Source organism: Castanea sativa, chromosome 6, assembly GCF_040712315.1.
Source record: "Castanea sativa cultivar Marrone di Chiusa Pesio chromosome 6, ASM4071231v1".
NCBI lineage: Eukaryota > Viridiplantae > Streptophyta > Magnoliopsida > Fagales > Fagaceae > Castanea > Castanea sativa.
Window position 1 is genome coordinate 19407355 of NC_134018.1, and position 18029 is coordinate 19425383.

The following is an 18029-nucleotide window of genomic DNA, read 5'->3' on the forward strand; positions in this document are numbered from 1 at the left end:
AAATTTTACAAGCACGAAGAATATATGAAAATAATGTAATCTACCGGTAGATTTGTCAAAATTTGCAATCTTAATTGGATGGTGTAGCATTGCTTAGAGTTACTTGAACCCAACTCATAGATTAGATAGGTATAACTGCCAACTAGTTGACTGAGCAAAAATGACAAACGTAATACACATGCAGAATGCAAGCATAGCAAACACAATTAAGCGAGTAATAATTTCTATAAACACAATAAAACCATATTGCAATTAAACATAAAAATAGTGTAGTCACAAATGAGTTTAACAAAATAAACTCCTGTAACGTTATAACAACTAAAATCCATCTTACCATAATACTAATGACAATATTGAGAAACAAAACACCATCAAAAAAACTTTGTTAAATCATTTCTTGCTGAGTTGAAATTTGTAACTTATTTACAGCTCATCGCCAACCATGATTGCACGAGGTCCTGCAAGAATTTAAAAACTATAAGTGCATTCTTTTTTGAGATTTAATAATAGATGAAAATAGAATAACACTAATCAGTTTTGTAATTATATAGGAAAAACCTACACCAAGATATGTTGTTTTCGGAATGTACAAATTAAGAAAAACCCAAGCCTATACCACATGGGGTTCGGTTCCCCTCCCGTTTAGCAGCCTCTAGTTCTCTCCCATTTTAAATAGGATGACTGACACATGGCATATAGGTAATCCAACGGTTATACGGGAGGGGAAACGGGAGGCTGCTATTTAAACTTTGGTCCTTATTGAGGAATGCAGTTATTTACAGTCATTTGTTTTCTTTTCCTTTCCCATCATTTTTGGTGACCAAACAAATTACGGAGTGCCAAAAAAACAGTGGTTGGGGTTAATGTTCAACAGTTAAGCAAATGGGTATTTGAAAAATTGCAGGAAAAGAGTGAAATAGACAAGATGGAAATAGTTCTGACAAGATGGAAATAGTTCTTAGGAAAAAAGGAGGAAACAGTGAAGAGAGCATGAGAGAAAAAGGATGAGGAAAAAGAAAATGAAATCCCACCAACAAATATCATGATTATGGTGCAAAACTTCTTATTGTTCTTATAGAAAAATAAGGAAGACTTGATTTTCTGAGTTGGGAATGGGAGGGGCTGAAGAGAAGAATCAATGAGAGAGAGAATGAGACAAACGGAGAGAGTGAGAAAATTTGCGTTTGAGTGGTTTTTGTTTATAACCGTTGGATTGCCTATATGCCATGTGTCAGTCATCCTGTTTAAAATGGGAGATAACTGGAGGCTACTAAACGGGAGGGGAGCCGAACCCTACCACATGAACATGTACACCAAGGGGTAGTGGGGGGCAGGGTACATGATCTAAGCAGAGATTCCTATGCCAGAAATTATTATAATAAGATCTTACTCTTTAACAAAAGATAACCGTAATGAGAAGACACCAAGTTCCAAAAGAAAATAGAAATATTGCAAAATTCATAGTACAAGAAAGAACACAAATACAGAATGGCATCATCAACTGTTCTTTGAAACCAAAAGAAAACATTTCAAACTAAAGCCAAATCCAACCGCCAACCACCAACCAGACAACCACAGAACACAATTATGAGTCAAGGTTTGTATCATCCTACAAGACACTCTCAGAAATACATCCGTGGCTTGAGTTAAGGGAAAATATATATTAAAAAAATCCCTCTGTGTTCAATGTGTCTGATGAGCAAGCTGCAGCCCCTTGCTTAACAATAATTGATCACTGGTGTACTCTTTCTTAAATTGCTTAAGAAAAATATTTAACCCTCCTCTAAAAGATAACTTTGACCTAAAGAATAAAATTAAGAACATTAACACATTATAAATCACAGAAAAAGTTTCCAGCTTAGTTTCTTGGTATATGTTTTGGGGAGTTGGGTTAGGATTTTGGATTGAGTTCTCACTTCATCAGGTTGGCATGGGATGAAAGGGATACTAATTATAAAAGGCTTTCCATAGCTATAGGCTACAGCCTACTTCTGCCCTTAAACCAGAAACTATTATGCAGTAGAGAAACATCCACACACACATATATATATATATATATATATTGGGGGGGGGGGGGGGGGGGAAGTTGGGAATTAATGGCTTGTTTGGAAGTTTAGAGAGGGAGGAGAGTACAGTAGAGGGGAATAGTTATCCTCCGCCTTGTTTGGATGTTTTTAAAATTAGTAAAGAGGAAGGGAGTAATTAGCCCTTCTTCTTGTTTAGATGTTTTAAAAATTAGGATGGAAAGGAAAGGAAATGATTTAAATAGACAAATTTACCTCTATTTGAAGATGGACTTGCAATATTGGTCTATGATTAATTTGTTAGATTAAATAATTATTTAATCAACATTCTCATTCCATCAAATACCACTAATAAAAGTATAAAACTACTATTAATTATTATAAAATAATTAGATAAAGCTATTATTAACTATTACAAATTGCGATGGGTTTAACCGGTCCCAATTTGCGAGAATCTTTGTGTTAAATGCTGCGGGGAGATCATACATGAAGACCCGACCCAACCTGCATTGGTCTTCTGGGTCGGGTGAGGTGGAATTGGAAGCTTGCGGCGGTTGGAAGTGGTGGTCGGCGTCATCGTGAGTGTGGGTGGTGTGGGTGTGGGTGTAGGGTGGGGGAGAGAGAGCAAGAGAGGGAGAGAGCAGAGAGTGAGGAGGAGGAGGAGGACCTGAATGGAGAGGATTGAGAGGAGGAGCCATATGCGAGGGTGGTGGTGGAGAATGGGTTGAAGAATCTCTAAGTTGAACGAGTTCTTGCGGTCCAGTAACTCGGACTGGGTTTTGGGTTCTTTGGATCTATGCAATTAGAGACTTTTTGTAGTATTCGGTTTTGGATTTCTCTTTTCTGTTTGCTTGCTGAGAAAATTATGATAGAAACTGTAAAGATACTAAATTTAGTAGAAATTGTCTTTGGTTTGTAAGAAATCACTGGGAAGATTTGTCATTTGTAGTGTTAAATTTTTTCAGGAAACAAACAAAGATTATTTATATAATCAGTTTGTAATTTTGTTAATTTAGAAAGGGTAAATTAAATAATTCATTTGGCTAATAATTTATCTACTCTACTCTCCCTCCAAATCTCGCCAATTTGGGGAACTAAAAATGAAGGGTTAGAGGTAGTTGAAACATCTCCCCCTCCTTCCTTAAAAAACTTCCAAACAAAGTAATTGAATTATTCTCCCTCCCTTTACTCTACTCTCCCTCCTTTTTTAAACTTCCAAACAGGCCATTAAAGAAACAAGATGAAAAATTGAGCACCCACCATAAGAAGAAAATTTTAATAAATACTACAACCTGAACCACTATTTCTGGACAAGAAAAAATCATAAATTGTCTCATTGCTACATTCAGAAATCACTCTTGTCAATCAAGGATTGATGTGTCCATCAACATGTTTTCAATTACAGGAAGCTAAAAAGAGGCTAACTATCTATTAACTTTCTAAAATTCTCCTTAGCAAATAAGGGAATATATTCATCAATGAGCTACAACAGGGACAAAAATTTTTGTATACTTGCATAGAAGAAAAATGATCAAACACACTGAGTGCTTATACGCACTTAAGAAACAGTAGGAAGTAGGAAACAAATCTTGTAAGTTAAAGACAACACACAAACAAAGCAAACACTTAACATCCATTATTTTTGGGGGTGGGGTTTTTTTTTTGGGTGGAGCTTGGTTGGGGGGGGGGGGGTGGGGGGGAATAGATAGATTAATGAAATAGGTTGCAGTTGTTTTTGGGGGGTTATATCTCCAAGGATTTTATGGAGCAAGGTTTCAAGTTGGAGTGCAAATGTCAGGCCTATAATTAATATGAATGTGGTGCTAGATTCGTTAAAGAAAAAAATATAATAAATAAAAATCAAAAGGTAAGAGTTTAGTAAAAAAGTTACTGGAATGGTGTGTCTGGGTACACTATTTGTGTACAAAGGAAGCTATTTCCCCCGACCCCCACCCCCCTCCCACCCCTTTTTCTCTTTCTTTCCTTTTTTTTAATCAGTAAGAAATAAAAATTCATTAAAAGATTTAAAAAAAAAAAAAAAGGGGTGCAGTATACAGGAAGTATACTACAGAACAGTGCAGACATGTAAAGAAAATACAAATCAGCATAATATGAAACCATCCAACACCGACAATAAATCTGAGGAAAACTCAGGGGAAGAAGAATGAGTCCTATGCCATGATAAAATAGTGCTTAGCAGCTGAGACTTAAGAAGGATAACTGAAGATTATTTGTCTTCAAACACCCACAAATTCCTTTCCTCCAACAAATCCACATAAGGCAGGAACGAACTGCACTCCACACAGGCAGCCTGTCCTTTTTAAACTGTAATAGCAGCCCAACATTAAAACAGATCCCCCACCCTTTGAGGCATCACCCAACTAACTTACTCCCATCAGACACCACAGAAAACCCCATAACTCCTAGCCACCCAACAATGAAGAAATAAATTATCAATGGTCTCCCCTCCAACCTCTTTCAAAAGAAAGAAAAAAAAAAAAAAAAAAAAAAAAAAAAAAAAAAAAAAAAAAAAAGATTACGGCTTGCATTGGACCTCGGGTAACTGCCCAAACAAAGATCATTAACTGAAGATTCTTTGTCTTCAAACACCCGCAAATTCCTTTCCTCCAACAAATCCACATAAGGCAGGAATGATCTGCACTCCACACAGGCAGCCTGTCCTTTTTTAACTGTAATAGCAGCCCAACAATACAACAGATCCCCCACCCTTTGAGGCATCACCCAACTAACTTACTCCCATCAGACACCACAGAAAACCCCATAACTCCCTAGCCACCCGACAATGAAGAAATAAATTATCAATGGTCTCCCCTCCAACCTCTTTCCAAAGAAAGAAAAAAAAAAGATTACAGCTTGCATTGGACCTTGGGTAACTGCCCAAACAAAGATCATTCATTCCCTGATGAATAGACCCTAATGCAAGAATTGGGGTTGCACTTTGGCTTTAATTGGATCAAGTTCTATTTCTTTGCATGTAAATTAGTTTTAATTTGATTTCTTCTACTTCCCTAGTTTTTCTTTTTTCTTTTTTCCACTAGTGTTCGGCCTTTTGCATCTGCTTTGTACAATTATGTAACAGAAAATACTAACTCATACACAAAAGATTAAGAGAGGGAAAAGAAAAAAAAAATGGAATGAAATGAAGTCAACATTACATATAAGCATAACTATTTATTGCTATATAAAAAACTCAAAAATTATGCTAAGGAACAAAAGATGGCAAAAATAGGTCAAGAAGAGGATTACAAACAAGTCACTTTCCATTCTTAACCACCCAAAGCAAGCAATAATTACTGATGATCTGCTTTCTTAATGAGCATGGTTCTATGGGAATTTTTTCAGCAAGAAGATAGGCATTCAAGAAAATAGAAGATTTAAAATGTACAATCAATATCTTTGGTTGACATATTAAGAAATTTTTTAATAATACATGAACATTTAGTACAAGTGTGAAAACATGAAGTTATAAGATATCACCATAACATTATCAATAAATAAAAAGTTGAGTACATTTATCTATACATTTTAAATTATAAATTTCAAGAAACATGAAATTCAGTGGGTTCCAGTTAGTTCAGCTGGTAAAATCTTTAACGGTTGTATAAGAGATCTAAGATTCAATCCCCACCTACACCAAAAACTGATTGGTGTCTTGGTCTGATAATAAAGAGCTATTATTAGGAACGGACGTCATAGGTTGAAACTCTCTCAAAAAAAGAAACATGAACTTCACAACCTTTTGATAAATAAGCTTTGCTAAGTTGATAACCAACAAAATCCACTTTGTTTTTTGATGCTTAATATATGATTATCAAAGAAAACTTGAAATGAGGCTAAAAGAATTTTGAGTATATATGCTATCTACTCAACTATCTCCTCAATATAGCCAACAACAACCACAACCTTGATAAGCTCTCTATTCTAAATATAAAGCCAATTAATAAGGATTTATAGAGCAGTGTTACACACACACACACACATCAATGCCAACTTGCCAAGTACATATGGCGAACAAAATGAAAAAGACCAAAAATATAAGCATGAAAATAAAAAGAATCTTGCCTGTTGTTGTTCATCTCTCTTCTTTCCTAGTAAGTAACTGCACGATTGGGTTTGTCCAGCAAAACTAGACTCTCAACATAAGAATCAAAGAAAGTATACCCATTTCCATTAATACTATGATCGAAAATATACCCATATCCAGTAATCCCAAGCACTTTATACTTATGGCTCTCAAAGTGTAGTGAGATGAGCTCCCCATCATGCATTTCAATTATAACCTCACCACTTCTTCTAAAACCCAATGCCCTTGGTACGAACTCACGAAAACCTTGATCATCAACCATAGTAACAATTTTGGTCCAGGATGACTCATCAACATATTCTTTCATCACCCAAATATTTAAACAGGGACTAGAAAAATCCTGTTGATGAAACAAGGCAAGGGAATTCTTATAAACTGAAATAGACATGCGCACCCAATACTGATCTCCATCAAAACCATTCAAAAACTCTGGCAGCGCAATCTCACGAATGACCTCGTCCCCCAGATCGAACACCATAACAAAGGATTGAAAATTGTTGGTTGTAGTTCTCCTGAAAGCAATCCAATGCAGAGCACCATTCACAAAAGCCAGTGGCTCGCGACCACGAACAACACATCCCGAAGGCAAACCAGTAGTAACCATTCTCCACTCATCAGTGGCAAGTGAGTAAACCTCAACCTTGAGCGAAGACCCATCTTCGTCCTCTCTATCCAAAAGTCTCACAACTCTCACCACCTTGTAGTCGTTAGTCTTGGAATCAAATCCAAACCCAGTAGTCTCTTCAAACCCACCGTGAGTGCAGTAGCTGACAATGGGTTTAGAAGTTCTGGTGAACTTTCTAACACAAGGGTTCCAGAGAATGTAAGAGCTATCGTAAGAGAGCAAATCTCTGGCAAGGCAAAGTAGGCCATTACAAGTACCCACCACACGGAGTATCACGCTACCGCTTTGAGCAGGAAAAGGGGAGTCAAACCTGGTGTGTTCGTTGAAGTCTTCTTCGTTGTTGCTGTTGTTGTTGTCCCAATACAACGTGTAGACTTCTCTTTCATGTTTTTCACATATCGTATCTTCATTTGGACAAAGCCTGAAGAGAAGGAGGTGGTTGTTGGAGGAGGAGTGGTGGTGGAGATGGGTGGAAATGAAAGAAGGGTTTTGGATGAGGGATTTCCAATTTTTGGAGACAGAGGTACAAGTTACGATGGATTTGATAGGTAGTCGTAGGAAAACATGGGTTAGGATTTCAGGAGGAAGAGAGTCCCACATCGGTTCTTTGTCTGACATTGCTGCTTCCCTTGAGAGACAGAGAGGGTTTAGAGTTCAGACTACAGAGGCGATAGATTGAAGAGAGTGGCGTGGGGGCCAGGGGGTGAGATGAAATGGTAAATTGAAAACATAATAGGGCTAAGGGTGAGTTTGGTTGGCTTTTTAAAAAAGTGCATAATGAAAAAGTTGAGTTTTGAAAAAGTGTATAATGAAAAAGTGATTTTTCAAAAAGCTGAGTGTTTAGTAAAAGCTGTTAAAAAGTACTTTTTGAAAAAGCTGAGTGTTTGGCTAAAACTATAAAAGTTGCAGTTTGAGGGACAAATTACCAAAAAGGACAATGTATATATAAGGGAGTTTATTTCATACTTATAATTCAACTACTTCATATACTTACTAAATAATAATAATAATAATAAATTTATATTATTGGTATTATTTTAATAATGTTTGGGCAATTATTCTTTTTTAGTGGCATAATTATTTGTTATTACTATTAATGACTTCTTATTAATATTAATTAAATCTAAACAATTTTCATCATCATGAAGCACAAAATGAAAATGTAAAAAGATGATAAAATATACACCAATAATCCAAGTTTAAATTGTGCTATATAAAAATGTAAAAAGATATAAAATACATACCAATAATCCAAATATAAATTGTACTACATGATATTATACAAAAAAAAAATACAACTACTAATTATTACCCCCCCCAAATAGAATTTGCAATGGAATCACGAAGAACCACCATTGCAGGATCTGTTAAAGTTCCTGAGTTTTGCTCATAACTGCTACATGCTTCACTATTACGTTCTCTTCTAGAAATTGAATCTTCATTGGCATTTATGAACTCCCTATCATCCCTATCATTTAGTCTAACAAAATTATGAAGAGCCATAGTAGCAGATACAATAAGTATTTGGATATGGAATGGAAAAGATGGCATATTTCTAATAATTCTCCATTTATTCTTCCATACACCAAAAGTGCGCTCAATCACACATCGAAGAGATAAGTGAGCATGATTAAATTTTTCATGTCTAGTTCTAGGGCCTCCACCTCTCCTTCGAAAGTCCTGAAGATGGTATGATATCCCTTTGTATGGTGCCAAATAGCCTTGCATCATTGGGTATCCAGAATCAACTACATAATATTTCCCTAAATAAAGAAATTCAATTGTATTAAACACACACACAATATGTCATTATAATGAACAATTGATTAACCAATTACAAACCTGGTGGTGGGTGCGGAAAGTTGTTACTTTGTGTACGAATAGTATCAAGAAAAATGTGGGTGTCGTGTGCTGCACCTTCCCATCCAGGCAAAACAAATGTGAATAACATATCAAAGTCACATGCAGCCATCACATTTTGGGTTGGATATCCCTTTCTTCCAAAGTATGGAATGGACTTCTCAGTAGGTACAATCGCTATCACATGCGTGCCATCAATCGCACCGATGCAATCCTAATAAAAACATTAATAGTTTTCAGTTCTACATGCATTGTATTATCTTATAGACAATAACACTTATTCAAATATACAATAGTACACATACTTTGAAATGTGGCCAATAAATTGGATGGTCTTGTATTTTGGTTGGAACTTCACTAAAAGTTGGATCTGAAGGCTTTACATATGATTCTGCAAAGCGAGCACCTAACAGAGTTATCATCTTCTCAAAATGTCTACTTATGGTTTCACCCGAATGCTGAAATAATTCTTGAACCATTCGGTTACATGTTCCATGACCAAGTATCAGTAAACAGATTGCCACTAACTCTTCTAACCTTATATTCCTTGAATGTTGAAGTCCAAAGTCACGTTGTAAAACTTGACACAAATTATGAAACACCTCCTTTCTCATTCTAAACATATTGTAACACAAAGTCTCATTACCTTCCATACAGCGTCTCAGCCAATCCCACCCCGTTTGTTCAGAATCATGACAAGGAGTCTTACTAATGTACTTATTGAAATATGTCACAACTGCTTCACAGGTAACTGTCACAAGCTGGTAAAACTCCTCGTTAGAATTGTCATTACTATCATCACTGTCAGAATCACTATCACTGTCATCATCACTGTCACTACTTTCATCATCATCATCATCACCATCATTGTTATCACCATCATTATTATTGTCAACATTGTTATAATCACTACCATCATGATCATCACAATAATTTCTGTAATCCCCATCCATTAATAGTTCCATAAAATGGCCACTCTCATAAGTACCATTATAATCATCCATATTGGTTTCAGCTACACAACAAAATAACAAATATTCAATCAAGACAATTCACAACATACCAAGACAATTCATAACATCAAGTACATAACACTGTAATGAAAATTTCAAATATGTTTGCATTACACATATATTAGTCCAAAGCTAATACTAAATATCACATAACTTAGTTTAAAGTTAATACAACATAGCAAATACAACATAGTTCATACAACATAGCTAACTTAGTTTAAAGCTAATACAACATAGTTAATACCACATCAGGTTAGTCACTTCGCCGCCTATAAATTATTGCTTGTAGCCACTTCACTCGTGACTCGGGTCCTTAAAAGTTAGGAACATCTCCCTACGTGACTTTTTTAGAAAGAGAATGGAAGCTTCAACCACAAACGCAAAATCCACTCCAGGAAGTGCTTTCACAATCGCCATTACATTATCAATTGAACTTGGTGACTCTTGAGAAGTACCTTCAGACCTATTCGACATACGGTTATTAACTCACTAATACGATTGTCCAACATTGCAGCTCCTCCTATCTTCTTCTTTTTCTTCTGTGAGGGTATTGATTCACTAGCTCGCTTTTGTCCTGAACTACGTGATTGACTAGTATTTCCTTGCTGCAAACTACCAATGTCTAAACTCATGTCACATTGGTTATCCTTAAATTCGGAGCTACCATCTGAATCACCAGCACCCTCTTTTGGCATTGTTGGAGGTAATGTACCTGAAGAAGGGGTCCATGCGGCTACCCCGATTCTTTGCAACAGCCCTAAACATAAGCTCAAGCTGTTCTAGATTCTGTGGACCTTTCTCTCGGAATTTTTTAGCTTTGGGTAATTCCTACAAAATGTAATTGTAATTTCACTCATATAAGAATGCCATAAAAAAAAAAAAAAAAAAAAAAAAAAAACTATCTCCAACTAACTACATATTAATAAAATACTCAACTCACCTTCAACTTCAGGTCCCACCAACAATCAGGAGCGGCAATCGTTCCCTTCACTGCATCCCAACCTAAACCTGTGTCAAGATTCCTCAATTTTTCCCACACTCTCCAATCACCTTTTAATACATCCCACCTACTTTTTAATTGGTCCTTATCATAGTTTTGACCGGTCTCCTCAGAAAATTTGGTCACCAAATTGAACCAACCTTCGGGTCTAAAGGCAGCACATTTTGTTCTATTCCCGGCTTGAATTTGTTCCACACAAAGGTTACAAAAAGTAGTTGTCCACGATGGATTAATATCCCAATCTGCTCTAGCCTTTTTTACCTCGGGGTTAGAAGTGGTATTTTTTCCCATCTAGAAAGTTAACCAACCATAAGAAATGCAAAAAATAGAAGATTGTAAAAAATGCAAAAAACGCACAATCAATAACATAAAAAATAAGTTTACACATAAATGAGTGAAAATAATTAAATATGTGTCAATTTGCTCAAGTAACTAGTTCATATTTTTTAAATATGTGGGAAAAAAAATATGTGGGAAAAAAAATTTTAGAAGTCAGCCTTGGTTCCCTCGCCCAAGAAGAAGAAGAAGAATGATGCCGCATCGCCGCCGGGCATGACCCATCAGCAGCAGCTGATGTAGCTGCTGCTGGGCACGCCCCAGCAGCAGCAGCTGATGCATCAGCTGCTGCTGATGGGTCATGCCCAGCAGCTGATGGGGCATGCGTGTGCAGCTGCACACGCATGCTGCTGCACACGCATGCCCCATCAGCTGCTGCTGCTGCTGCAGCTGCTATTGCTTACACCATGTAATCTCACACAACCAACTACATATTACCCTCCATAATTCCCTCAAATTCTAGAATCGACCCAATGTGATTCTAGCCATTCCAATACTCCACTACTAATCAGCATAGGTCACACAGTTTGGACCTAAATCAACCACCCATCATTTCCAAAACCAGTCCCAAATCCTCCTAACAAGTCTCCCAATATCCTACATTAATCAAATCCTAAATTGGCTAGCATTTCATGGCCACATAAATTGATCTCTTGGTTGGGTTTTAGGTAACATAGTCAAATACACCTAATACAGCCAATGTGATCCTCCTCCATCAAGGCAACGGCATTGAGCTGCCGCTGCTGGGCGTGCCCAAGGACATTTGCATCGAGCCGCTGGCGATGGGTCATGCCCGGCCAGTGATGCGGCATCGAGCTGGCCGCTTCTTCTTCTTCTTCTTGCTATTTCTTACACCATGTAATCTCACACAACCAACTACATATTACCCTCCATAATTCCCTCAAATTCTAGATTCGACCCAATGTGATTCTAGCCATTCCAATACTCCACTACTAATCAGCATAGGTCACACAGTTTGGACCTAAATCAACCACCCATCATTTCCAAAACCAGTCCCAAATCCTCCTAACAAGTCTCCCAAGATCCTACATTAATCAAATCCTAAATTGGCTAGCATTTCATGGCCACATAAATTGATCTCTTGGTTGGGTTTTAGGTAACATAGTCAAATACACCTAATACAGCCAATGTGATCCTCCTCCACTTAGTAACTACTGCTATTGAACATAGATCACACATTGGGACTTAAATCGACAGCCCATCATTTGCAAAACCAAACCTAAAATCTAATAAGAAGTCCAGAAAACCCTACATTAATCAAAGCCCAAAATGGCTAACATTTCATAGCCCCGTAAACTTAACTCTTTACTTTAGCTTATGTCACAAACATTGTCGAATATGCCTAACACAGCCAACGTGATTCCCATCATTTAAATACTACAACTATTCAACATAGATCACACAATTTGGAGTAAAAACAACCCCCATCATGTCCAAAACCAATTCCAAAGTCTCCTACCAACTGTCACAAAGTCCTACATTGATCAAAAGTTAGATCAAATACACCCAATCAACAGACAAATTTCAAAACCCAATCAACTAAAGAACCAAATGGGTCATCATTAAATCTCCAAACCCTCAAAAACTCAAAAAAAAAATATTTAAACCCACAATGCTAATTGCTTACAAACAGATACTTTCATGAAATCAAAAGTTGATGAAGCTACCAAGTTTTATCCAAAATCACAGAATAAAGATAGTTTTTTTTTTTTTTTTTTAAATAGAAGAAGAGGTTTCGGTTAGAGTGTGAGACTAAGGGGCCATAAGCATAGACTTGTAGCAGGCACCGTTCAAGTCACTGCTACAAGCATAGTGTAATTTGGAATTTGTCTAAATTAAAACATGCAATGGTAAAACAATATAATAAAAACATGACAGAAGTTGCAATATTGATTTTTTTTTTTTAGATGAAATACACCCTGTTTCAGATCTTAAAAAAAAAAAAAAAAAAAAAATTCGGATCACTGTTGGTACCTGGTGGATTTTGGTAGCAGATCAGTCTTGCTTGGTGCCTTTTTGATCAAATGCGTACCTTCAAGATTCCTGTCTCAGATCAGAAAAAAAAAATTAAAACAAAAAACATTACAGATCAGAGAAAACGAAGAAAGCAGAAGAGGAAGAAGAAGAAGAGGAAGAAGAAGAAGAGGACGAAGAAGAAGAGGAAGAAGAAAGCAGAAGAGGAAGAAGAAGAAGAACAGATGACTTACCACAGGGAGATCGGTAGCAGCACGGAGAAGGCAGAGCAGAGAAGAGATGAGAGGAATCAGCGTCTGAGAGGAATCAGCAGAGAAGAGATGAGGGTGATTCGGTAATTTTCGGTCTCAGCTATCCGTTGAGCTGAAAACGTTGATGCGCGTTTGAGATATGGACCTCAGACCACCATTTCAGGGGAGTTTTCGTTACTGTTTACTGAGGTATTTCTTGATAGTTGAATTATCTTCCGATCACTCCCAGATAGTCTGAAGTTCACATTTTTCCTATAAAAATAATCGCATAGAACTTTTTAGCTCTATGCAATTAAAAATCTCACAAAAAATAATGGAATGTGGATTAGGTAAAGTATGATATAGCGGACCATGTGTGCAGCTGAATGTCAATTCTTGTGGGTGGGAGCAGTTGCCCGTAGGTTTTACTACCTAGAGTGAGTCCAAATGACTCTTCTTTAAAAAGATCCTCTACCTTATCCCAAAAAAAGAAAAGGAAACTCTCAAAAAACACCCAAAGAGAGTGTAGAGAAAATAAACACGAAGAAATCCAGGAAAAGCAGCCGCAATAATTGACTCACAAGATATTTTGATTTTAACATCAGCAGCTCAGTCATATCGTTCCTACTAATATAGAAAGGTTAACAGCATTTTCCTAAGACTTGGGAATGAATTAAAAAAAAAAAAAAAAAAAAAAAAAAAAAAAAAAAAAGGCAATATCACTACTTAAAAGCACAGTAAATCAGACTTGTCGGATTTATCTTTCCTACTTTTAACTGTCTTGATTCAAATGAACCAAATACAGTGCTTTAGTAACTGAGAAAGAAATGATACCAAAATATACTTCAGCCAAATGCAATTTGACAAGTCCTGGATTCCCTTGGTAACATCAATAACTCCTTTAGAACACGAAACTTCTCCTCTGGATGTATATTAGCAAAAGAAACTGTCATCGTCTTTAAGAATCTTGCCATCTTAAGGATATGTCCGACAAATTCCAGCTCATACGCTAACCCTTGAAATCCTATAAAATGAGATGTCTTGAGGTGCGATGATATACATATTGGAACGTCCTCATTGAACATCCTGTCCATGACGGAAGTATCTTCCTCATCACAAACGTAAAATCCCGTGTATTCCTGACAGCAGAAGATACACTAGTTAGATAGATTAATTCAAGATTATTTTAGAAAAAAGATATTTCATCATTTGAGCATAACATACCTTCTCAAAGACAAGTACTGCAAGATTAGGAGCCAGATGAAGAAAGTGTGGGAGCACATGCCACAAACAAGCACCAACATGAAAGTTTAAGAAAGCCAAATTATGAAACATGGGAAGATCAAATTTAGTAGCTTTACAAAGGCACTGCACAATAATATAATAATCACATCAATATAATTGATTGTCCAAGAAAGAGTGTTTAGCCATTTAATAATAGAACATGAAAAAAAATATGTTCTTTTTTTTCTTCTTACCTGAGTGAGATCTGAGTCCAAATGAAGGGATTTAACGTTAGAGAGTCGCTTGATGAAGTCCATAATCATATTTCCATAATCTTTAATATCATCATAATCAACCTCAATCTCTGCTTCAACTAAGTTAGACAGATTTCCCAACAAAACATGTTCAATCACATAACCACTGAAACATAGGTACTCCAGAGCTGGGGCATTTATCTCAAGTTTGTTGTACTGATAAGCACTATTATTGAAATCTAAATGTAATCTTTTGAGTGTAGGTACAATGATTTTCAAAACATCATACGTATATGTTTGTAAATTTAAATACAAATTTTGCAGTACCGGGCAACAACTAAGGAATCTCGAGAACGAGTCAGGTTTTGCATACCAGACATTTTCAAGATGCAGAGTCTTGAGACTAGGGAAGCCAAGGAGAGCTGAAGAAGGAGGATTAACAAAAACATTGTTGCCCATTAAATTCAGAACTACTAATGTTTTAGCATAATTAAACAAGGCAGAGGGGAAGTTGAAAAGTTCAGGAAAACAAATGCGGAGTTCGAGCTCTTCCAATTCATGAGAAAGAGCGGCGTGGACCCATGTTTCGACTTGAATTGGGTCAGAATCAGAATGCCGCAGAGGCGAAATTGTTTGAGGGGATTGGCATTGTTGCGATTGCGATTGCGAAGAGCCCGGACCCTGGACACTATATGCGCAAACGTAAAACCGTACCTATTAAACTGATTAGGACTTTGCTCCTCATCTGAAGAAGATATCTCTTTAAATTGGTGGCTGTTAAAGTCGAGCTTTGGAACAAGAGTCCAGAGTGTCTTCCACCTGTTCGACAAAATGCTTGTGACAACAGCCTCTTTGGTTGTGAGAAAGGAGAGGATATGGCAGAGGAGAGAGTCTGGTAGATTGCTTATCCTGTCCACCCCTGTTGGTTTTAAGTTTGAGTTAGCCATTCAAGAGCTACTTGGTTGTTAATTACATGTCAGACTTCATCCCAAAAATCTCCAGACACAGGGATTGTTTAGCTAAATTGCTGAAAAAATCTCCTCTAGAGTGGAATTCACTTCATACAGAAGCAGTCCAATAATTGAAAAAATTAGCAGTAACACTTCCTCCTTTGCAAATTCCAGGACCAGGCAGACGAGTCCTACAGACAGATGCAAGTGATGAATATTGGGCAGCAGCTCTCTTTGAAGAAGTTGATGGCAAAAGAAGTATTTGTGATTATAAAAGTGGTGCATTCAAGCCTTCAGAGCTTCATTACCATTCTACTTTCAAGGAAATCCTGGCAGTCAAACATGGAATCGAAAAGTTCCAGTTTCACCTCCTTGGCTACAATTTTCTTGTAGAAATGGACATGTCCTCTTTTCCTAAAATGCTCCAATTCAAAAGAAAAATGCTTCCACATCCTCAGTTACTCAGATGGTCAAATTGGTTTTCACAATGGTCTTTCCAAGTCAAACACATCAAAGGTAAAGATAATCTTATCACTGATTACTTTTCTAGAAAGCCTCCAGTCCTTCAGACCACAATAATTCATCCACCTTTATATGTATATCCTATAACAGATCCATCCTCATCCTCTGGCCCTTCTACTGTAGACCCTAATGATATCCTTCATATGATAAAAACCCTTCCTCTAGAAATAAAAGACCAAATAAAGACCCTGACCCTTGAAGACAAATCCAAAAGAATCATTAGAGTCCTCCATGATTACCTCAAAGAACACCAACGTCATTTCCTTGCCATTTTTCCAAATATAGAACAACCATGGAAAACTCCATTTACCTTTTGGATAACAAATTGGATTGTTGTACACTACCTTTACATGTGGTACTTACTAAATGAGTACTACTTATGCCTCCATTTTGAACCAGAATTCTACTCATATATTTTCCCTCGTGAAAATTAATATTTTCACAAATTCTGGTCTGAAATCTTGAAAAATGATGCTCATAATGGCCAATGGTTCAAATATTCCAAAATAGAGCACCCACGTTTTGGTCACAAAATTACTTCTGCATGTATAGTAGCCAAGCTAAATTCCAAAAATAATGTTCGTGCAGAAGGAATCCTCCATCCTACAGAAATGTATTGGGTGACTAATGCCGATGGTACTATTCACACACACATAGACATATCTTGGATATCTTGTCACTATTCCCTCACAATGACAGAATCTCTCAATTAGGGAATCCTACTTGACATAGTACCAGCAGACCTAGATGTTTGCAGAGAGCAATGGCCACATGAAGACCATTGGGAGATGCCCAATCCCCTAATTGGACATGATGACCCTTATTATGATAACCATGATCCGAATGCGGACATTGATGAAGAATGGTTCCAAGGAAGAGATGGGTGGGATGACTAGATATATATATATATATATATATATATATATATATATATATATATTAAAAAAAAAAAGAGTCAGAACCAACTTTATGCATAGCCATCATTATTGACTTTTCTTTCACCAAGCTATTACTTTCCCTACTTTGTATTTGGTGATCGTAACTATATGCTCACAAATGTCAACCATGCAAGAAATGCCCATATCATGTTTATCTCTTTGTCAGCAACAAATCTGGAGAAAGATCACCTCTGCACTGGCACCCCTGATTCCAGAAGACATTTGTCACTCCATTCCCAGACCCCTACTCCTTTAGACACATGTCAAGAACAAGCCGGCCCCTACAATCCAAGATTATCTTCTGAATATAAAATATTTTTGTAAATTATTGCCTATAAATAAGCCTCTTGTATCCTTAGATCGGCAGAGTTAGAGGGAGTTAGCGAGTGAAAGAAAGCCTTATGTAATATTTCCCAATTTGTTATATGTCTTCCAGTCCTGTAAAAAGCTTGTTGAATCTAATAATATCCCTAAGTTTGTTGTATCTTGTTCTGTGTTCCATTCCATACTTTCATGTTATTTTCTATAGTGTCTTAGTAATATAAAAGTAGCATGCACTTATGAAGCTCCTGTGATCTGAATTTGAACTTTAAGAGCATCACAAAGGTGAGGGTCTTTAAGAGACATGTTAAAGTTGGGGAAGAGGGTGACAAAGACTGTTCCCACATTGAGAGTGGTTTGGACGGTTCCTATAACTGCATTATGGTATTCCAAGAATCTAGAATCAAGAAGAGAAATTCTAGAAGCTATAGGGAGTCCCTTTCTGCCATGGAAGGTGAGCGCCAATCTTACTGCACCAAAATGGAAGTGAGTGTATCCTTGTTTTTGTCATGGGATTACAAACTCTCGGGGAAGGGCAAGGGTGATAAAATTTTCTTTTTCACTAGCTGGAATGTTGAACTGGTCAAACTTAGAAGCTTGGACATATTCTTTTACACTAGAAGGATGAGAAG

The 18029-nt window shown here is 36.8% G+C and overlaps 1 protein-coding gene and 1 pseudogene across 1 annotated transcript; both read right to left on the minus strand.

The window, feature by feature from the left end:
- Nucleotides 1-221: 221 nt before the first annotated feature.
- On the minus strand, nt 222-7462 carry LOC142638197 (F-box protein CPR1-like). Its single transcript, XM_075812213.1, has 2 exons — nt 6108-7462; nt 222-458 (listed from the first exon to the last, which is right to left on the minus strand). The coding sequence occupies exon 1, from the start codon at nt 7370-7372 to the stop codon at nt 6134-6136; it is 1239 nt and encodes a 412-aa protein (XP_075668328.1). The 5' UTR covers nt 7373-7462; the 3' UTR covers nt 222-458; nt 6108-6133.
- A 6571-nt stretch (nt 7463-14033) lies between these two features.
- LOC142639585 (F-box/LRR-repeat protein At3g59190-like) lies at nt 14034-15613 on the minus strand (annotated as a pseudogene).
- Between the last annotated feature and the right edge of the window lie 2416 nt (nt 15614-18029).